General features: G+C 41.3%; 2 protein-coding genes across 3 annotated transcripts in view; one reads left to right on the forward strand and one right to left on the reverse strand.

Annotated features, from left to right (window-relative positions):
• The window catches only part of LOC111851073 (putative helicase mov-10-B.1), a 33,846-nt gene extending 24,592 nt beyond the window's left edge, over window positions 1–9,254 (forward strand). For both annotated transcript variants that reach the window (XM_023825599.2, XM_023825597.2), the window contains exons 16-23: window positions 145–250; window positions 539–656; window positions 2,929–3,120; window positions 4,029–4,103; window positions 5,045–5,170; window positions 6,585–6,673; window positions 7,047–7,141; window positions 7,955–9,254. In XM_023825599.2, the coding sequence (XP_023681367.1) occupies window positions 145–250; window positions 539–656; window positions 2,929–3,120; window positions 4,029–4,103; window positions 5,045–5,170; window positions 6,585–6,673; window positions 7,047–7,141; window positions 7,955–8,019 (866 nt within the window). In that variant the 3' untranslated portion in view covers window positions 8,020–9,254. The remainder of the gene's footprint in view (window positions 1–144; window positions 251–538; window positions 657–2,928; window positions 3,121–4,028; window positions 4,104–5,044; window positions 5,171–6,584; window positions 6,674–7,046; window positions 7,142–7,954) is intronic.
• Window positions 9,255–9,367: 113 nt separating this feature from the next.
• LOC111851074 (rho-related GTP-binding protein RhoA-D-like) overlaps window positions 9,368–23,496 on the reverse strand; it is a 28,842-nt gene continuing 14,713 nt past the window's right edge. The window contains exons 2-5 of the mRNA XM_023825601.2: window positions 15,682–15,841; window positions 14,100–14,220; window positions 13,611–13,741; window positions 9,368–12,920 (exon numbers count right to left, since the gene is read on the reverse strand). Coding sequence (XP_023681369.2) covers window positions 12,747–12,920; window positions 13,611–13,741; window positions 14,100–14,220; window positions 15,682–15,841 — 586 coding nt within the window. The 3' untranslated portion in view covers window positions 9,368–12,746. The remainder of the gene's footprint in view (window positions 12,921–13,610; window positions 13,742–14,099; window positions 14,221–15,681; window positions 15,842–23,496) is intronic.

The following is a 23,496-nucleotide window of genomic DNA, read 5'->3' on the forward strand; positions in this document are numbered from 1 at the left end:
AAGTGCACTCATTCAAGACGGTAATGATAAGACTTAGTGACAAAGTGATTTCCATCAATAACAGTGTTCAATTTATGTCTGCACATTCCCCTTTGTTTTGCTTAATAAGTGCAAATACTGTTTTGGCTTACAAATTTGTCATAGACCTGTCTCTACTGGAGAGACTGATGTCAAGGAATCAACTATACATGAAGAATTCTGAAAGCCGGTTTGATGAACGCTATGTCACTAAGTTGGTGAAGAACTACAGGTACTTTGAAAGTTCTTCTCTGTTCCCCTTGATTTATACCTCTCTTTTCCCAGAGGTGGAAAGGTCCAGAAAGTGAAAATCAGTTGAATACTATGTGACTATGACTCCTTATATTCAACTGGTTGGTTGTAACAAAATTTTGGCCTGAATTTGTACTTTCCGGACCTGATTTTCCCATGACTGTATTAGGCTCTTGGCAGTGTCTCCGTGGATACTCTCCATTCATATCTGCTGCTGAAGGATTTCCCAGTGTCTGCACTTGTTCTCAGCGACATCTCTGTTCCCCAGGTCCCATCCAGCCATACTCAAGATCCCAAATGAGCTCTTTTATGATGGTGAGCTGCAGGTGCATGCCGACCCGATTCTACGCAATTCATATTGCAACTGGGAGCACCTTCTCAGAAGGGTAAGTGGTGTAGTACATGATTTTGAGACAAAGTGAGCTTGTGATAAAGAAAAAAAATCATATATGGCCTTGGTTATTAATCAATCAACCAACCAATCCATCCATCCATTCATTCATCCATCCATCTTCTAACCTCTTCTCCAGTACAGGGTTTCAGAGGTCCTTGAATCCTGAATTTATTTTACTGTACTCGGGTATATGTTAGATAGTACCAAGATATTTACTCTGATTTAAATTTTAAAATCGAAGAATCTTTCAAACACTAAGATAGCAAATCATCCTGCCAAAGCAATTTTGTGTCATATCTTAATAAATGCATTTCAACTAACATCACTTTTCTGGTAATATTTAAGGAGTTGCACATTTTCAGTGCACCAGCTTCTGCATCTTCCTTTTAAACTACATATTTTCTCCCTGTCTGTTGTAGAGGTCCAGTAATTCATCACAATTTGTTATATACTGTAGTTATACATTTATATTTTTAATTAGGTCATTGTGTCCTATTTTGGCTGCTTGGGGTCATACTGAAACAAAATGGATGTTATGTGGGGGGAAAAAAGCAAGTTTGTCCCCTATGTTGCCCCCCCTGGTGACTTTGGTTTTATCTTTAGTCAGAGCCAAACCTGTCTCACCAAGGTCTAAAAATGCAGGAATAAATTGGAAATATTTGGATTCTCTAAATGCTGGATTCTCTAAAAATATAGTCTGCTATATTTCTAGACAGAATCTGTCATGTTGCCTAGTACCATGCAAAAGTCTTAGGCCATCAAAAAATATGCTTAAATCTCTTTATCTGGGTAATAAGTAAATATTTGCTCAGAAGAAAAATCTAACATAAAACATATGCAAATTAAGAGTAAAAGTAAAACTTAAAAGGAATTTCTTCTGTTGTCAAATAAATTTACCAGTATCTTGTTGGATTGCTAGATGAACACCACTTCAGTTCCCAAACATCTGCTCAGGAGCACCTCAGTCACTCTATGTATTTCTTAAATTTCAATGCCAGCTCTATCCATCTATTTTCACGAGGGGTGGGGGTGCAGGACACACTCACACACCATTCACTCACACCTATGGACAATTTGGTAACTCCAATTCACCTCAGCATATTTTTGGACTGTGGGGGGAACCAGAGAACCCAGAGGAAACCCCACAGCGACATGGGGAGAACATGCAAAATCCACACACACGGAGTCAAGGCCGAGACTCAAACGCTGGTCCTGGACGTGTGACACAACAATGTGAAGCACTGCAACACCATGCCACCTTCAGCAGCAGATCAGTTTGGTTGCATAATTGAATTAGTGTAAAAAGTCAGTGGGGTATTGATTACCCAGGCGAGGTGTGCTAGTGGTTGAGTCAAAAAATACATAGATGTATTAGACGGCTGTTGCACATATTGGGGTGACTTTAGGAGAGGTTTTGAGATGGTTATGCTAAAAGCACTTTTGCAAATATGCTATCGTATTTTTACACCAATATGAAAATCATTTAAACATCATCTTCTTTGACTGCCTAGGACTTTTGCACAGTACTGTGTATTATTTTATGAACTATACTTTAGGCACAGACTTTAAAAATGTTCATGCTACCCTGGATGGTGTCAACATTGGTCATTAACTAGTGAAGTTCCATTGAAGGTGGAGGTCATTATCAGGACTGATCAAAACTCCCTTACAGTGTCAGCTGAGGATCCCACTGGCTGGACGTGCTTACAGTCTTGTACTTCTGTTTGTAATTTTATTTGCTGCAGGATCTCTGGGCTGCTGTAAAACCATGCAGTTTAATAATAGCTTAGAGCAGTTCACAGTTTTTTTTCTGTATTTCTGGGTTGAAGTAATAAATTATGGTGCAGGTAAGCATCCCTGTACTAATGTAGGTCAGCATCTTCTGCAGCTCCTTTAGTCTTGGTAGTTTTCATGCCTATTTTTGGTTAAATAGGTTTGTAGCCCCAACTCCAAAAGTTAGTTGAGTAAATTTTTCCTGGTACAGCCTGTTTGGTCTAGTAAAAATGTAGCCAGTCTGAAACAGGAAGCCTCTCTATGGTGTGGAGGGCAAAGGTAAAGGGTATTTCAGCCTGCTGTTGTATTAAGAGACTTATTTAATGATTAGGTACATGAAAAATGTGTACTGTTTCTCATCCTAGAATGAAACCTGCACCCTAGGAAAGAAAAGAATGACATCAGTTTGGAAATCATGAACATTTGAGGAATCATGTTGAATTATAAATGTAGGCTGTTTTAATTTCACCTTCCTCTTTTTGACTTTTTAGGATTTTCCTGTCATATTTGAGGGAGTAACAGGGAAAGAACAAAGAGAGCAAAACAGTCCGTCTTTCTTCAATGTGACTGAGGTTGAAATCATTGTGCAATACCTGAAGAAGCTATTTCAGACTCAAGCCAAAAAGGGTTTGCAAACCCTGTCACCAAAGGACATTGGCATCATTGCACCATATAGGAAACAAGTGAGTTAAGGGAAATTTTTTAATGCTTTCTATGACAGCATTTAAATGGGAAAAGAAAACCATCTGAACTTTTCTAATGTTCTTTAGGTAAATACGTTGGGTTTTAACACATTATGTAATATTGTTCATTGTAATATAAGAATAAATTAACTATTGTAATTATTAGTTATATTTTAATTGGAAGACAGTTGATGGCAGCAAGTTGCCTTGTATGGCTTTAACACAGAATGGAAAATAAGTGGATTTTTTTTATAGAATCTCCACATAAAAAACTTATAAGGCAGCCAATTTCAATTCAATGCCTGTTTGAAAAATGTGCAGATGAAATGGTATCAATATCTCCAATGGAGTGCAAGTGGAAAAAGAAGAGTAATGTGGACAATTGTTTCCATTAGTGTGGTAAAAGGTATGGGGGAATTACCAATCTTATGAATAAAGCTTGTCCTAAAAATATTATATCAAATGTGTTTAGTTAGAGCTAAACACCCTGTCAGAATAATGCAAATATGAAAGTCTCCAGTATCACAGGGGAAATTAATAATAAAGTAAATCAATACAGCCTTATAACTGGGAAGAGATGATGGTGCGACACCTGGCATCTGAGCTATAACTGACACCTGATCCTTGGGCACATGGGTGTTGCTAAAGATTTTGGGCCCCATGAAAGCACATCATACTGGGCCCCTCAGTCCAGACCAATCCAGTCATTTTCTAACATTTTAGGGCCCCTGCCAGGGCATATTGAAGCCCTATGAGGTTTTTGGAGTTCCATGGCAAAAATTTGACATTTATAAGCAATCCAGTATTGTAATGTTTCCACAGCTTAATTTCTCATTTTCATGTTATTGTGCATCTTATGTGTGATTTGGCTATGTTGTACATACCTCTAGATATTGATCATTTGATAGGTCCAGAAAATCAGAAAGGCCATCACAGTGACTGATAGAGAGCTGAGCAGACTGAAGGACATCGAAGATCTTAAGGTATATTCCTGTAAATAATACACTGATCACTTCTTTTATCAGTATCTGTAGCTTGTGTCACAGTAAATATGGAAATGTCATGTTATCAGCACTATTAGTTATTACTTCAAACAATGTTTTTACTTATAAACTATTACTTGCCAGTGGTCATCTTCAGTAATTTTCAGAGTCATACTTGAATTACACAATTACCCATGTAGGCTAAGACCTTTTTAAAACAGCCTGAAAAAACAAACCTGACTATTATTTTAATAATGAAACTCTTCAAAAAACATGGCAATTAATCTCAAGATTAACACATTGAATCATATAGCAATACCAAGAACTCTCAAAATAAAGCCATAAATAATGCCTTTATTAGTGTTGCATAGGTCTAATAAAGTGGCCACAACATAAGTGTTTCACCCCACTGTGTCCATGAACACTTGTTTTCTCAGTTTATGACATCTCTCTTGTAATAGAAGGTGAATGTTTAGGAGCAAAAAAAAAATCTATTTGGCAAATGGCTCTAAAAACAGAAGCCTGTCAACCATTGAAAGTGCACTTAACATGAAAAATCCTCATTTTAAGGTATTGCTGCAAATTGTTACAGAAAAGTAACCACGTCCTTTTGCCTTTCCCATCGATCAGTGAAAGGCGCTCAGAGAATGTTTTGATTTTAGCTGTGAATTCTGAAATCACGACTGAAGATCTTGCATTTTTACTTTGAGGAGAGACTCCGGGTCTCGTTAACATAGCTGGCATTAATATTGAGATACTACTGAAGGACCTGATTATCTGTATCAGGTGTGTTAAATTAGGACTGTACCTAAGCCCTGCAGGGTGGTAGGTCTCCTGGAGCAGGAATGAGAGCCCTGGTATAGAATTATGTAATGAGTAGCGACTAGACAGGATCTGGTATATGCCATATTAACGTCCATCTCCCCTCCCAAATGAATAAGGTCGGCGCAGTGGAGGAGTTCCAAGGCCAGGAGCGCAAGGTGATCATGATATCCACTGTGCGCAGTGACACCAACCACATCAAGATGGATCATGAATTCCAAATTGGTTTCCTTAGTAATGAGAAGGTACTGTTCCATGCACCCTACTTAGGCTGGGCATACACTGTGCGATTTTTCCAGTCGTTTTGTAAACACCCAGCTCAAATTGTACGACTAAATCGCATGCGATGAAAAGTCAAAGCTCACGATTCATGTCCACACACTATATGGTACGATACTTGGATGCAACCTGACTACTCACACTGCACCAGCAATATGAACGTCGGACTCCCGTACCCGGAACTGTAAATGTCGAAAAAGAAGCAGCAGAAGAAGAACCCGCATTAGTGGCGATGCTCACTAAAGCAAAACATGCTGCTTTGGCCATTTGTGCATTTTTTTGTGCAAAAAAATCCAAAAAGAAGAGGCTTGGACACGAAGATGGCTGGGAAGACGTGGACAATACGGCCTGTCCATTTTACAACAAGAACTGAAGGAAAGCAGCGACAGATAAATTACACTGCAGATAGCCTGATACCTACACAGAACATGTAATGCAAACAATGACATGCCTGCTTGTTCTTGCTTGCTTGTTCAAACGTTCAGGCCCGTTATGTTGTGTTTATTCAAGTTCAATTTATCACAGTCCTTAAATCTCAATGTTGTGTTTAGTCTGTAGCACATAAGATCCCACCACCAATCAGTTTCAGACAACAGGCTATAATAACATTCAACACCTATACTGCCTTGCTGTATTAATATAAGTTTTGTGGAAATAGATGGATGATATGAAGGATTTTCAGGACCTTCTTTGAATGTCTATGGAGGACTTCAATTTCCTCCAGGAGAGGGTAACTCCACATATCATAAATAGGGATACCCTCCTAAGAACGGCGATCAGCCCAAGGGCAGGTTTTGCAGGTTTTCTGTTACAATACGGTTTCTGGCAACAGGCAAGTGTGCACATATATCAAATCTCATTTCTGAGTACTTCAGTTCTGTGTTCGCACGTGCACAGCGAGGACAACCCACTCAGGTTAAAGTGAGTCGGCTCAAACAGGTTTGATTTTTTTCACGATCATCTGAATGTTGGTGGGGACCTGGTCGGGATGAGTGAATCGGTGCTCCTTACATCCTGTACACTATACAATATACGACGCACGATCACGCTGAAATCCGGCCCGACTCCAGGAATTACCGCACAAGTGAAAAATCGGCTGAAAATGGGCCGGAAATCGCAGTGTATGCCCAGCTTTACCTCGACATTTGTTATAGTGAGATGATCTACTCATGCTACCTTTGATTTCTTTTGTAAATGTATAAATTAACAAATGACTGTGTTCAATTCATGAGAACATCTGAAAAGCAACCAAATTAAGTAATTTCTCAAGTAATGGGTGATCTGGCATCACGTAAACAAATTAACTTGGGACCATTTGAGAGCAAATGTACCTATAGAAAATGTACACCACAGTCATATATCATGTCCATCTTCACACAGAGGTTCAATGTGGCTGTAACCAGGGCCAAGGCTCTCTTGATTGTGGTGGGCAATCCTATCGTTCTCAACAAGGAACCCAACTGGAAACGGTATGGTTCACCTGGAATTAACACTGACTTCCTATATTTTGTCAGGCAGCTTGGCAGCATGTTGTCATAACCCTGTCTTATTGGTTTTGGTGAAATAGTGGTTTGACCTCATCATATATGTCAGCTAGATGATATGTTATCATGAACTCATTTCAGTGATGCGGTGTCACAATCTTTTTTCCCCCTCTATCATTAATTTGTTGTCAGCCTGTCATTGAGCAGAAATGTAGCAAGCGTTGTCATAGCAGTTACGTAACAATTCCCACAACAGTTGTCCATGATGATGAACTGCTGTACCAAGTGCTATTGGAGAGGGGCAGAGGGTGAACACTGTACCACCCGGCCATTACACTTAACGCTGACTCTTTCTCAGATTCATCCAGTACTGCACTGAAGAACAAGGGTACACTGGGGTTAAATACTGGGAGTCAGAGGGTGAAGCCTTAATTATTGGAGCAGACGTGAGAGGTAAGATTATATATGTATATAATATGCCCTCAATGACCACTTTATTAGGGACATCATCTCAATAACACAAACAGCAGATCATCTGGCTGCAGCCGAATACATACAGCATGCTGATGCGTAAGACATCTGATCTCACAATTTAAAACTGGGTGTGACTGTTAGTACAAGAGGGTGGATCTCAGAGACAGTCACCCTCCTGGGATTTTCACACACTACTGTATCTAGACTTTACACAGAATGGTGTGATGAACAAAAAACGCCTTGTTGATGAGAGAGATCATAGGAGAATGGCCAGTATCATTAAGGCTAAAAAGGAAGGCAAAAATAGCAGGTCAGTACAACAAGGATGGGCAGATAAGCAATTCCAAATGCACTCATCAGATCATGAAGTGCCAACGGGGACAAAGGGGTCCTACCTGATACTATGTTTCATAATTCTGTACAAGATTTGTAACACAATAAACAATAAATGTTAAATGTGAGCTCTATTGCATCGGGACACAGAGGATGAAAAATACTATTATTGCTGTTAAAACTAACAAACAATAATAATAATCACAAATATACAACAAAGACCCTTACTCCCAAGGTGGCAATCGGAGTGTCCAAAGGTGGAAAGTTCAGGTCCAGAAAGTACAAATCCAGACCGAAGTTTTGTTTCAACCGACCAGTTCAGTATACAGTACTCAACTGGTTGGGTGAAACAAAACCTTGGTCTGGATTTGTACTTTCTGGACCTGAACTTTCCACCTTTGGTGTGCACAAGGTCCTGTCATATCTTGTCTCACAATATTTACCCGTGTCTTACCTCAGATGATGAAACAGAGGAGAGTGCCATCCAGCGGTACGAGGACCCACCGTTTAGGAGGGAGGAGTGAACCAGCAGATATCATTCATTGGCTTACAGAATATTGTCCAAGATATTGAAGGGATACTAATAATTCGATTGCTGCTATAGTTTTCATAGAATATTTGCCATCAATATTTACCCATTAGCCAGGATATCTGCAAATTCTTCTTTTTCATCAGAGTCTTGTGGGTGTATTGACCTACAAATCTGAATGCAGCCCAGAGCTCAGTATGCTGTTATGGATCATATACTATATGTTGTGGTAGGTTTTCAGATGCATTTTACATAGGGGAGACTGGAGACAATATTTGAATGGAGTCAAGTGTTCAAAGGAATACATCTATCTTCATAACTAGTACAATTTTATTTTTAAAGTAAGTTTTTTTTCCCATTTTGTCATTTTTCTGCGTTTCATAAAAACTAGAAAATATGTTGTCAGAACCGCTACAATGCATTGCTTGGTCACCCCCTCACCCTGTCCCTCCAATCCCTGCTCTTCACCCCCTCACCCTGTCCAATCCCTGCTCCTCAACCAATTACCACCATATTATTAAAAAGTACAGCTTATAATACACATAATATTTGCCAAGTGGGGGGCTGCGAAAGAAAATATATATATATAAACTTTATTTTAGAATATTCTGAAAATTTGCCCCATTGGCGATGCAATTACAATTCTGGGGCCATTTGTCTCAGGTCTATTAGGGGTAGATTTTCATCCATATGATGTTTTTGTGAAGTGTTAATAAGAACCATCAAAGATCAAATGGAGTAATAATAGCAGAATTATCATGTTCACAAGGATTCAGTTCATGAGCCATACAACACCTCTGCGAAGTTGGAAACCATGAAATACTTTGAGTTACGGTCATGTCAGGATCAAGTGTCTGAAACTGCCCTTTTTGCTATAACTATGTGCCATTAATTTAATTTTGCAATGATCAGTCTCAAAATTTAATCAGTTCCAGTTTGCCACTCAACACAATGCTTCTACAAAGTTTGAAAAATCTCTCTCACATACTTTGAGTTTTTGTCTTAATGATAGTGTCTGCAGTGGCACAGTTCCAAAACTATATGTATTCCCCGAGGAAATAAAATGAAAATTCAGCAGTTGTCCCTGGTATCCCCCAAGTCATTCCCAATTTCACTCTGCTGGTATTAGGCGTATAGATTATTCTGAGAGTATTACACAGTATTCTGAGCATAAAATGGCTTACTGAGTTCATACAAGTATAATTAAAGTTCTATTTCTATTGCATCAAATCTTTTGTTACTCATTACAACATTCACTTTCCAGATTTTAAAGACTCCTTTTGACTCAGGTAAATTGAAGCAACAGGATGTGAAAAGTATGGTTTAAAGATGCCATTAAAAAATGTGATGTGTTCTCTTTATTTGAACATTTGCTACAACACTAGTTCTGTTTACAAAGCATTGACAATCAGCATTTATACAAATCTCGATTATTTTAGCACTTTTAATTAATCCTGGAAAATTAAGGAAAACAAAAAAAGTGGGAGGAAAACAATCCAACATACCAAAGTTGTCCCAAAAGACAAATACAGTAGCAAAGGGAGGTCAGGTACAGACCCATGCAAACAAAGGGATAAAGTCTGTATATGTATGTATTGATGTTTAATCTTAGACACATATAAAATTCTCACAAACACTTTACTCAGTACAGTACATGCTCCACTAGTACAAAGGCCATTGGGGTGGTCTTCAAATCTGTGGGGAATTCAGAGGGTCTTCGTTCTGTGTCCTCTCTGAAATCCATTACAGATGGCCTCATACTTTAATCCCTAGAATCCCTGCAGAACTTTGACCTTTAAAAGGACAGATGACTGTACTGCTTTGGCCAACAATTAAATCCTCGTAAATGGTTGTATTGTATATGCAATGGCAATGTTATCAGCCTGAAATATTTGTTTTTCCTCTGTCAATTCTTTCACCTTTACTGCCTTAACTTTGAGTTTCTAGGCTACACCGTTCTTTGAAAAACTAAAAATATTCAAGTTTGTTCAGTCTAAAATTCAATATGCTATTTATAAGGCTGTTGCACCCCGATTCCCTCCCATTTATGGACTCCAGGGGGCAGTGTTCTCCAGATGCTGATCTTTAAATGGAAACGTTTTATTTCCTTTGTAGGGATCTGTTGAAAACCATATCACACAAAAGCCTATCTAATGCACATTGTGGTTATAACATTTCCAGATATTAGGTCTATACAGCATATTCTGACTTTTGTGCTCTGCACATTTGTTAACCCATATCTACATCCTTTCATCTAATGTATTTCTGAGTTTGGTCTGAAGCATCATTAAACAAGTTGTCCCCTGCACTTGAGTTTCCGCCTGGCCAAACACACTATTACTACATCAGTGACACGTCAGATGAGTGCATCTGAGTAAGATGACCTTTTGCTAACCAGTGCTGCAGTTTGATGTCACCATCATAGTGTGATGTTCAACTGGAGGAATGTAAGGAAAAGAAAAAAGTTTAGGGCCCACACTGAATGGTCTGGAGCCCCTGCAGGCTGTGATGCATGCTAGCATTCGTTGTACCTCACAGCTTAACTCCAGAACATTTTAGGGAGACCCAACTTGTACAGATAAGCAAGTGTCGCTTAGTATTACTTTGAGTGAGTAATCAAGAAACTCACTCTGCAACTGAGTGGCAACTAGTAACCCCATGAAGCAAAACCCAGCCGTATAGTCACCTTCTGCCATGGGAGCTTCAAAAACAAAACTGTACACAGCCTAGCATCTGAATGGCACACTTTATAAGAATGGGATAGAAGTCCAAGTAGATGTTACAGGTGCCATGAAATGGCTAGAATGCCAGCTACCACGGTCAGCTCAGACAGCAAACACTGGAGTATCTCTGATCTCTCTACCTGAAGGACTGCAGCCTTATGCAAGCAGTACTAACATGTCAAGGATGCCAAACACTAGCAAGCATTCAAAACTTACAGAATGTCAATCTGTCATATCAAAAGGGTAAGGCAAACGGGTCACAGACAATTATGGCTATCATACTGACAAAAACAAAATGCTTGACTGGCCTTAGTCCACCTGGAGTGGAGAGTTGAGCAGGAGAGCTCCAATAAAGTTATGATATGTTGATTTAGAACAGGTGACGCACAGCTTACACTTATAGACTTAGTATTCCATGGTCATCTCAATGCATTACAGCAGTGCTGTGGGGGTTTATGGGGGGAAACTGAGGCATGAAGAAAAACCCTCCAGGTAGCCCACTGATCACCCAGTCATACTAATTACCCAGAACCCCTACACAAGTCCTAAATGAGCCTGCAAGGCAGGAAAGTCCATCAAACCAGAACCCAGAAGGAAAGAAGAGTTAAAGGCCTGCATTCATTATTATGATTATACATTATAGCTGGAACGCAAAGTCTTATCCAAATAGTGAAGTGAAGGTGTAAAATATCAGTTTATAAATGAGAAACAATTCAGGCAGCTTTCTACAACCGCAGAATTCTTCTTGGTACCTGAATTCCCAGTCATCCACTCATAAGTCCAGTTTGTAAACCATTTAGGCTGGCTGCAGCCCTGGAAAAACTACTCAGTGTATTCTGGATTGCTTTGCTGGTTAATATTCTGTCTCTTGGCACTCTCAGATCCATAACTCTTCCTATAATTTATTTAAAAGGTTCAGAATTCTACCAGTTATTTACCTTGCATTTCACCCTTCTTTCCTTTCATTGTGATTACATTTGACAGAAAGATACTGCCCTACAGAGAATTTGAAAGGTACAATGCTAGGAGGCTGTGCTGCCATCTTATCCTTGGACAGTCCTCTCTGACCATATGGCAATATCTTATAGCAGTGTTTCCCAACCCGATCCTCAGAGACCCACAGAAAGCCCATGTTTTTGCTCCCTTCCAGTTTCCTGCTAGATAGTCCACATTTTTGCAAAAACATGGACTGTCTGGGGGGGGGTCCGTGTGGACCGGGTAGGGAAACAGACTCATAGCATTGCAGCTTGTGATCAGAACACACTGCACCCTCTGTCCAAAACAGGGCCGGTTTTCTCATGTTGATAAGTGGGGAGGCTATATTGTCCATTTGACTACACTAAGGTGTGGTGTGACAGGAGACAGGCAGCTTCCCCACAGCTCTCTACACCTCCATGACAGCTTGGAGAGTCCCATGGGGGTTGTGGGGGTGTGGCAGGAATCGGTTGACAGGTTCAATCCACACATGCCACTTCAAATGTAAAACGTTAAGGCTGGAAGGTACTGGGCACAGCTGGCTTCTGTCAGACCAACTCATAGTGCTCGTTTGATCGTCACACCATCCACTTCACCCTTTCGACAAGGGAGCTGGCACAATCCACCCAATTTGCCCCCCACCCTATTATTTATATGACATCAAGCAAAGTTCACAAATCAATGTGCTGCTAACTTGTGGGTGAGCTGAAGAGACATGCGTGTGCATAAAAACATGCATGCAGACAGACATATACATACTATCCATTTCCTCAAACAGGATAAGCTGCAGAAACAAACTGAACAGGAGAAAACCAGGTGAGAAACAGAAAAAGTAAATATAAAATATCCAACCTATGGATCTGCCCAGTTTGCCTTGTTTTCAGTATTTGTTTTTCTTCTCCTGTGTTTGCTTGTGAAAAACATGGGGCAGATGTTACTTAGGGATCATTCTCCTGGTGTTTTATTAATGCTTGGCCAACCCCAACAACCCCCACAACCCTCATTGTTTCAGACCCCACAACCTTCACAACAATAAACAGCCATTTCTCTTCTTGCGCTTGCGCACTTGTAGCGCCGCCCTGGTGGCCATCTCAAACACTTCACGAACTCCATCTTTAGTCTTCGCTGAGCACTCCAGGTAGCCAAAAGCCCCTATGCGGTTAGCCATGTCCCTGCCCTCGTCTGACTTGACAGGCTCCTGAGTGAACAAAGACACCTGTGTCAGACTACTAAACTACATTCAGTCGCTAGGGCTGGTGTTTGTGCCACATTTGTAAATGTACAGTCTGCAATAACCACTGCAGAAAGGTGTCCCCCGTCTGTTGGCTCCCCCCTCATAGCCTTGGTGGGTGGGACACTTCATCTACCCTGAATATTACATATTAAGTGAATAAAATAGAACCAGGACCACCCTTACGTTTCCCAGACTGTTGTTTAGACACATACTATGCAGGACAAGCTGTTCAGTTTCAGGACGGTAGCATGAACTGAGCTTTTGTTGGGCTGAAAAGTTCCAAAATGTGCTGAAAATGCTAAATGCTAGAGACAATTAGCACATAAGAAACAGTATCCCATAAATGTGAATTATAAATAAGGCAATTGTCAGCAAAATATAAAATTTATTCTTCTTAGAGGAACACGCATTTTCCCCAGTATCTCGTGTGATTAACCTTAAAGTATGTAAAAAGTATTCAAAAGATATCAATTACGATTATATAATTGTTAATATTATTTAGGTGTTCTAGGTCCATTACTTCTAGCATAGGAATGATGAAGCCACTTGAACACCAGATAAAGTCAGGAGTGTGGTACTAACCTGGTTAGTCACCTCAAGGCTAGAGTGTATCATCGGTTCTGCCCTTTTAAATGGAGGGAAAGTAGGGAATACCTGCTTCATCTTGGCCAGTTCCCTCCTCGTGTGGTCATCATTTCTCAAGTCCTTCTTGTTGCCCACGAGAATAATGGGGACGTTGGGGCAGAAGTGTTTCACTTCGGGGGTCCACTTCTCTGGGATGTTCTCTGCCATGTTTGATCAATGACAATGGGCATGAGCAATAGAGACACAGCAGAGAATGAACAGCAAAGAGCTAAAAGCAGCAGATAATATGTGCTAGTCGTTACGTAGGTGGTGGAATTTAACATTTCAACTTTACATAGTCACAGAAGACTACACTCAGAATCAGAACCTATCAGCTTATAAATACTGGGTGGCTGACTGTCAAATAAAGTGACTAAAGTGGCAGCCCCCCCCCCCCCAGAATGAATCCCTAACATTTTGATCATTCAAATAATTCCACAAGGTATTAATAACTTCCTGGGTTAACTGAAGCCCATCATAACAAAGATAAATGTATAGCAGGGACCTCAGGCCCTTTACCTAAACTGTCAGGACTATCGATGGAGAAGCACATCAGGATGACGTCAGTGTCGGGGTAGGAGAGCGGCCGCAGGCGGTCGTAGTCCTCCTGGCCAGCTGTGTCCCATAGAGCCAGCTCCACCTGTGGGTCAGCGATAGCAAGCTGGTGAGACTGCAAGACTGCACTACAGGGCCCTAGGGTTGGCGTCTGTACCATGCCAGCCAGAAGGGCATCAGCCATCCTAGGCTACATGATAAATGTAAAGATGAACATCTAAGGACAGGCAACCTAATGGGAGTAATGCATAAAAACGGGCCCGTTACTCATGGCTTTACTGCAATTGCATTGCAGAGGACAATAAGTACGGAAGGAACATCTATCAGTTTACACAATTCAACCTACAATAGGTGAAATACCCCTTTATAAGAATCCAGAATGCTATGGAATCAACACCAGAGGGTCCATATAATGGTCTGGCTTAATTTAGTACTCAACCTAAACTCACAGTAAAACCACAGCCACCAAGTAAGGGCCAGTAGGCAACAGTGATGAAAGATCCAGAGTTCTGAGCAACAGGGCTAAAATCATACCTGGGAAACTGTTCTTGTGTCCCTAGGGAAGGTATTTTACCTGAAGGTCCTTCACTCTGCATGGCCATAAATACTATAACGGAACTAAAGTGGACAATAAGCAACCGACTAATGGAATGCAGAAAAATGTTCACAGGCTACAAAGAATGTGCAGCCTGAAAGCAGCAGGCATGATGTGTCACAACTAACAAGTACTAGCAGAGTGAGACCATCTTATTGCAGGAGCCCATATCACAAGGCATATACCCTAAGCTGACGATAGCATGAAGTATGTGATCCAGGAAAAATGCAAATAAAAATGAAATAATGATGCAGACTTAAAGAAACCAAGAGACAGAGAGAGAGGCAGATATCACACAATGTGTCGGGTAACGTAGTTTCGGTGTGATACACAGGAAATGTGTATAAATTGGAAGTTTTCCTCTCATCATTCTGTCCTTTCCTCTTCCAATTGTACCCCTGCATGGTTAATTTCTCTTTTGCAACATATATAGATTGCTTCTATCTTCTATATACATCCTGAAGCTGTGTTGGACAACATTTACTTAAGGATTCTGTGCGTGCATGTGTGTGTGCGCGTGTGTGTGTGTGTGTGTGTGTGTGTGTGTACACATTTTCTGAGGAAAGTGTCTGCCAGACATCAAAATTTTAAAGGATGTTTATGCTATGACAATTACTGTTCCCTTGGTAAGAGATATTTTGTTTGTTAAATCTGCCATTGATGACAATAGCATTTTGAAACAGCATTTGAAGTCTGGATCCATGTTCTTAACTTCTCTTCACTCCCGCTGATTGATCAGAGAATTTGGCTGGGCCAGATGGACTTAAGCTAGAGCTGGCCTCAACTTGAGATGAAGTGTGAAAACGGAACTAATCACCATGGTTTGATGCGACATTTTGCTTCAAAATGACAAAAGAAAAAAGCAGTCAGTAGCACAAAAGCAGTTAGACATCAAAAAGATTAGGAACTGGCCATGGCAATCATACCCAGTGCTATTGCTGCTTTACTTACCTGCTTCCCATCCACTTCAATGTCTGCGATGTAGTTCTCAAACACAGTGGGCACATACACCTCGGGGAACTGGTCTTTACTGAAGACTATGAGTAGGCAAGTCTTTCCACATGCTCCATCCCCCACAATAACCAGTTTCTTCCTGATTGCTGCCATCTCTCTGGGAAGGAGAGGGTAACAGGAGTGAAACCAAGGCTTATGTAAGAGCAGTACAGAGCAGCACATTACAGCACAGCAACAAACAACGGCCTCCATCTCTATGGGAAGAACCGGAGCTTAGCCTGTTGGAAGGCCTGCTATACAGGAGTTCTCATTCCAGAGCCAAGCGAGTAATTTTTGGAATTATTCATTGAGGATGTGATTTACTTTGGGGAAAGCCTACAACTGGAAGGACACAAACATATAAAGACGTCAACATTATTTAAAAAAAAAAAAAAAGGAGAAGCAAGTGATTATGGAGCAGTGAACTCATTCTGATGTTTAGACCAAAATGTTTTCAGCAATGCTAAGACAGGAAGAAGTAAAAACACCACCGTTTCTCCTTATTTGACCCTGGAAATCAAGAGATCTTCACCTAGTAGGTACAGGCAGAGCATCAGCTCTTGTTACTTAGAAACAGGTCTCAGCTCAACTGGCACTCGGTCACTTCTGGATTAGCGCATTAGCAGTGGCACTAGAATCGCTTCAGTGCTTCTTGCCAGTTGCTACCTTTCAGCGCTCATTTGGCTTTGATTGCAACAGCGATGCTTTGTAAGGCTCTCGACATAGACGAGGAAGGACAACGGGACACTGTGTGCTCCATAAGGCTGCTTGAACGTGGGTATCCCATTGTTTAAGAGGTGCCGGGCTCATGCTTGGAACCCCAGAGCATTGAATTAATGCCATCAGAGCATTTCTCATATTTCTCCCCATGGAAGGTAAAGGAAAATTACAAAATTTACAAAAACACTGCAATAAAGTAAAGTAAATGAGGAAATGCATTTTCAGCTGCAAGCTCACTCATTCTAAAAAAGTTCAGTAATGCTTCACATTAACTGCACCTTCATAATGCTTTATATTGCATTCATAGAACATTCAGTGCACCTTCATAATATATTCATTGCGTTTATGAATGTTCTATGACTACATCACGCATGTATACCATAACAACCTAACATCCCATATTGGGTGTAATATACATTAATAATACACATAATGAACATTATAATTGTATAATCGTGTAATGTTTGTTATTAATGTACAGTAAAGCTGTTAAGGGATGTTAGGATGTTAAGGTGTACTTGCATGCTGCTTATGAATGTTCTATGAATGCATTATGAAGGTGCACTTAATGTAACGCGTTTCCAAAAGTTCACTAAAAAGTTCAGTATACCAAAGAATGTCATGTAACTAAGATATAAATTTCACATTCCTGCACCATCTTCACTCTGATCAACCATTCGCTGTATAAGCATCTCAGACAGTTCCCATTCCTGGAAATATGTGTATCATTGATATCCGTCTATCCTGGGGGGGGGGGGGGGGCAGGCACTAGAGAGTTCAGACACCTGGCCAAAAGGGGTCATAAGGTCCTGCAACCATGGAAACAGCAGATCCCCATGCAGATAAGATGCTGCTGGTCATGGAGGCACATGTGGTAGTGCGTAGGAGCCCTTTCTAAAGGGCAAAATCCCACCTACATATCAGTTTCATAAATTATTCAAGTATGTCACAACAGGAAACCGCAAACATGCAAGCAATAAACAGAGGGTGAAATGTTAGGCTTTAAAATAGAAAGCATGCCATAATTTCAGCTGATTTTGTATGCATTTCAAAATTAGGGAGCATGGTAAGATCATCCAGAGAATAGTGATTACATATTCTTTTTTAATCATATAGCAATAAAAAAACACAATTGACAACTTCTTTCAAAAAGATTCTGATATGACAACATTAAAGCATTCATGTGTAAATTAACCAGGTTAACCACCCCCTAAAGGACCCAGTTTTAACAAAAATGATTAGGGACAACTTCTCACTCTCCATCAGTGTTTCCCAACCCGGTCCTTGGGAACCCCCAGGCAGTCCATGTTTTTGTTCCCTCCCAGCTCCCTGCCAAACAGTCCACACTTTTACTCCCTACCAACCCCAGGTCCCCAGTGACTGGGCTGGGAAACACTGCTCTACATATTTAGAAAAATACATGGAGATACGAGATGCTCCGGTAGAATACATCAGTTAAGCTGGGGTGTGAAGTTAATGGGCAGCAGAATTGTTTTCCTCTGCATCATGCCAGGGTGTCAGACCTCGTTATCAGCTTTTCCATGCACTCATGCTTGTCATCACAACGCTGAATATACCCGGATCCCCTATATGTAGAGATTTTTTTTTTTCCCTAGAATTTAGTCTTCGCTTCCCACGAAAACGGAAAAAAAAAGCCTACATGTTGGCAAAACATTTAATGGTAGGGGAATTTTTTTCTAACTAAATAAATGTACATAGAAAAACTTGACCAAACCACAATAGATTAAGCCTTTTATTGAAAAAAGGACAGCAAACCAGACATTCACAATTGGGCCATAGCGCCTCTGTCAAGGTCCTAAAACCTTGTGTTCTAGTTGTAGGGATTTAGATCTATTTCAGTACTGGGTCAAGCCCACAGCACCCCTTTCCAGCAGTTTCTAAAACTAAATGTTTCTGCCCCGTTTTCTCTATGCGATCAGCATCACTTTGATTTATGTGGATACGTTTTAAAAAGAGCGTGAATGTAAACACGACGGGTTTCCCCTCAAACGAGAATAATCCTTAACATGTCAAGTTTTAGGTACAATAATAATAAAAAAGCAAAATTCACAACAAAAAAAAAAAACTCAAATCAATAAATTATTTTAACTTCATCCTCAAGATGTGAAATCCTGGGTTGTTAAAACAAATTGAAACAGAAAACAAAAGCACACCCTCACAAAGACTGATTGTCTGAGAATCCCGAAGTCTGGGTAAAGTGGACAATGGCCCAACTGGTCCTTTCATGAAAAAGGACTAGGGCAGCAGATTGTGGCGGACAATTACCTAAACCAGTGATTCTCAAACCAGTCCTTGGGGACCCCCTGAGAGTTGGGAGGGATCAAAAACATGGACCGTCTGGGGGTGTGAGAAACACCTAAACCAAACGCAATAGCAGCTTGGTAGACAGCGCATTTAGTGCCTTACTTTGAGGGGACTAGGTCACTTGCATGAACTACACCTGGTTTTATTTATATTGTTGTATGTCCATGTTTAACACTGACGTGAGTGTTCCCAGCAAAATGCACATTTGTTCCAGTTTTTCCTAACTGAAAAGCTTTGTTAGAAGAGCTTTGGGTTCCAAGAAGAGTTTTGTTACATCATTCATAATTGCAATAATTATTCTGTGTGGACCCATGTGATTCAGGCCTCCAACACAGACTGACCTTCCAGAGTTCAGCCGCTCTAGTAAAACCCCAGTCAGTGTCGCACATGGAGGAAAGGGACTCACTGTCTCTCAGAGTGCGTTGGCGAGATGGCATAAGCTGGTACAGTTCCCAGCATGACCAGCCCATGGCGTGAAACATGATATTCCCATGTACCAGCCCACAAAGACAATCTAGAACACAAGTAACCCTGAAGAAAGTCATTTTCTAATGTTTACAATCCAGATCAACATGAGTTCTGGATTTTTAAGATGTGCCGTGCATAAGAAATTGCAGAGAAATGCATTAAAGTCAATTGCATCATTTTTGTCCCTGGAGAAACTACATGCCTTGTGATAAAACACTAGTTCTTGCTCTCCATTCATCAACATCACAAAAAAAGATGAATGCTTACGAATGAAAGCAATAAGCAGAGCTTGGTCTACCATCCTTTAACAAAATGATATATAAAAATTAAGGTAGGTATGAAATTGGTACAGCTGATGTCTGGTTGATGGCTGCTGTTCATCTTCTGCTTGTACAGCAGTGGCATACTTGGTGAGCTGACGGAGGACCTTTCAAGAGAAACCATACTTTACAGTGGTAAATTCTTCCAGCTAGTTGACGTGACACAATAGGCAATTAAGACAGTGTTCTGGTGGTCAGTATTTACAAGTGTTGAATAAGTGGGGTGGGGGGAGGGGGGGCTGCAAGAAAAAGAAAAAACGTAGCAAGACAGGAAAGCAGCAGCAGTGGTAGTGAAGCCAGCCCCACTGGGATAGGGGATTCAAAAATGAGCACCTGCAGTGGTACATTTTCAGCCAATTCAAGCAGTTAAATAAACAGGCACTGCAGCAGCGAAACACATTGGCCTACTTGTTAAGTAACAGGGCATGATCGCAACCAGATAAAGCAACTTTGGTTTTTCTCTCAACTCTGAAAACTGGTGATCTGATGGGGGTTACAAAATCACTCCAAGTGGGATCAGTCCTCACTCCGAAACAACCAACATTAAAACAATTTCAAAGTGCTTACACAGAAGGGCACATTTCAGGACCTCAGCCAAAACATACAAGTGAAGCCCCTTACAGACTGTGAAACAAACATCCATTTATGGCACAGCAGTCCGAGTTCAAAGGTTCAAGATGCAAAACTGCAACTGATCCTTCTGAAGGAAGGATGACCAGAACATTGACAGATAAAAACATTGCTGCCACGCTGATGATTTCCACAAAAGTAAGTTAATATCAAGGCAACATTCACTTTTAAGGCAACACAGATTCTCCCCCACTGCTCTGTCCAGGTGGTCAAGTTTGCATCCGTGAGCCTCAGAGCAGGGCTGTGGAGTCGGTAGATAAATGCTCCGACTCCGACTCCTCAGTTTCTAAATCTTCCGACTCCGACTCCCCAACTCCGACTCCTCTGTATGTATATACTATACTAATGTATTTTCTACATCCATTGAAGGAAAGGAAGGCAACATACATGTCATTTCACCACAGAACTACTGGCTAGGAAGCCAACACTCTACTATAATGCCACTCTACTATAATACTATATTCCCTTCACTTATACAAGTGTCTCTAGTCCTGCAAAAAACATTTACCTAATTATCAGCGAGAGTTAAGGCCCCCAAATACGCAGCGATCCGTGACCGATTTTACCACCGACCGATGTGCGTGTACAATCGGGGCAATTGATTGGCGGCCGCAGATTGCAGGTGTCCACATGGACGGGCAGATCCAGCTTGCCGAAAATCTCGACCACCGCCCCCATCCAAAGTAATGTGATGCCTCTGTCTGCTGCAGTGGCTGTCTCCTCTGTCAGCCAGCCGGAAGTTTAGTGCATTGTGTCACTCACCGGCCAGCTGATCAGCAGAACGAGCCTCTGCTGGAGACAGGTAGGGAGATCTGTGTTCTCGGCTCCTTCGGCCCCCTTCACTAGCGCATAGCGAAGGGGAGCCGACGGAGCTGAGAACACACCAGATGATTTGTCAGGCGTTTGACGCGTGATGACTCGTTGAACGGCCGAAAAATCGGCAGTGCATCTGTAAATGTATGGGGGGCTTTAGGCTAGGTTCACAGTTCCCTGTAACAGTGGAACACGACACAATGGAAAGCGGTGCCGCACCTTACCTGTGCATTACATCCCATATAGTGACGCATACAGTCAATGAAAAGCATGCTTCATGGTTACTTGACATGTTCGTTTTGTGGTAACATTATGCACTGCATGCATTGGGCTTTATTCTTACAGCAGAGAAGTAGTTCATTATGACTGTTTGTGAATTGGGACATTTCAACTTACTTTTTTAATTCCCATTTAAATTTAGTAGGAGTCGGAGTCGGTTAACTTTTTGCCGACTTCGACTCTGACTCCAGGTACCCAAAATTGTCTCCGACTCAGACTCCTCGACTCCGACTCCACAGCCCTGCCTCAGAGGATTGGGAGCAGCCAAACATCAACAGGCTAAAGAACTAGAAATGGTCAGAAACCCTCCCTGTGAAATACAATCCTCTTCCTGCGCTATGGGGCATCTGACAGGCTGCTCTTTTCATACTAACCCTGAAATACAACCATGGACCAACCAGGCCGGGACAGAGAGGTTGGGCTCAGATAAGCCTCTACCAAATACCAGCCTACTCAGCAAGCCACCATTCTTCTTAGACCTCAGGTAATTATGATTTGCAGAAAAGGAGGGATGCAGGGGATTGTGTTTTTCCACAGAAAAAAAAAAGTGTTCGTTAAACCCATCGCTAATAGGATTAGGACATGAAATGGCACAGCATGTAGCGCGGTGGTTAGAAAACTTACAAAACAGCTAAAGGTGTAAGTTCAGGTCTAAGGACAGACTGAAAATTTATCCCAGAGGATGGTGCTTAACCTGAATTCCATTTACAATATACTGTATATACTGTATGAACAGGCTAAAGTAAGTGATAAAATGACAACTGCATATCACAGGACACCTCAGAAGTCATTAAACAATTGGTTGCTGAAGAGGAGAAGATGTAATTAAGTCCCAGAACCCTTTTAGGCCGTGTCCCAATTCAGGATGAGGAAGAGTCTTTCATGTGAGCAAATTTAAAATAAGTAAAACAGCCACCATGCACACAACAGATACTTCAAGCAGTATAATAAAGAGATCTGCCAAGTCTCCCAAAACGGATTTACAAGTTTTCAGAGAAGGATTCATGGGTCACAAGACACAGACCAAATAATTATAGTGGTAACGGGTTGGAGGAAGGGCAGCATTCCAGGGACCTGCTCGTCTCGTTCAGAGGAGCTGAGAGCCATTCATCTATGCCGAGGAAAGATAAGTCCGCGCTGACCATACAAATAGCTACCACAGGAAGAGCACCTTTGCTGGGAGTTAACCAACATCAAACTGGAGGCTGGCATAAAGTGAGCTACCTCAGCTCCTGGTAGAATAGTCCAACAGGCTGAAACTACATTCTACCCCCTGCCCCCAAATCTAATCCATACTCCCATACTCTTCCCACCAAATTGAACAAGTCACTCCTCCCAGCACACTCCCCCCACCTATTAAAAAAAATAAATAAATAAAAAAAAGCGTGACTTGTTTCAATGTAAGCAGGCTAAGCAGATCAGCGTCTGCGGCCGTCTTCCATGTGCCACCACAAAGTGTCACAATTGGTGTGATGAAATAGGTTCCAGGTCACCACCTCCCCCAAGGATCCCCCAATTGCAGCCCTGGAGGGCCAGTTTGCAGCACAGATTGCAGAGTTCCCTGCTCATAACACACCTACTAAACCTGATAATTAGCTGGTTAAACTGAATAAGGTGTGTTTCAGCAGGGAAATCTGTAAACGGTGTTGCAGACTGACCATTCAGGACCAGAATTGGGGTACCCTGACCTACACAATGTTCCTGGGAAGTCTGACGAAGATTCGTTAAATACTTTGCGTTGCTTTGTCACAAGATCAAGCATCTTCTGCAGCCACCCTTTCCATACACCCATATCATCACCCTCTTATCTGATGTTCTTGCACTCCTCATACTGCAAATGGTATGCACATGACATCACAGCAGGCAGAATTCACTGCACTCACACCCACTGAGTGGCAGCATTAACATTCAGCTTGAATGCCACAAAAACGCGCATGTAAAACGGGAAAGAGCTGTCGTGTGATTTATTGTACAAAAAAAAAAAATTCACAAAATAGGAGCTCTCTTTTACGACAAAAACTAAGCAAGTATTGGACATGGATCGGTCACGTATGGCTGATACCCGATCTGTCAAACTGGATCGGTATCGGTGCCGATCCAGACCCAATATCAGATTGGTGCATCTCTAGTCTGAAGCTACTTCTCTTTGCCATTACAGTGTGGTACTGCTTCAATTTTGGTGTGAAAGGTCACAATTTGTTCATTTCCAGATCTTCAC

The sequence above is a fragment of the Paramormyrops kingsleyae genome, chromosome 6, assembly GCF_048594095.1.
Source record: "Paramormyrops kingsleyae isolate MSU_618 chromosome 6, PKINGS_0.4, whole genome shotgun sequence".
Lineage (NCBI taxonomy): Eukaryota > Metazoa > Chordata > Actinopteri > Osteoglossiformes > Mormyridae > Paramormyrops > Paramormyrops kingsleyae.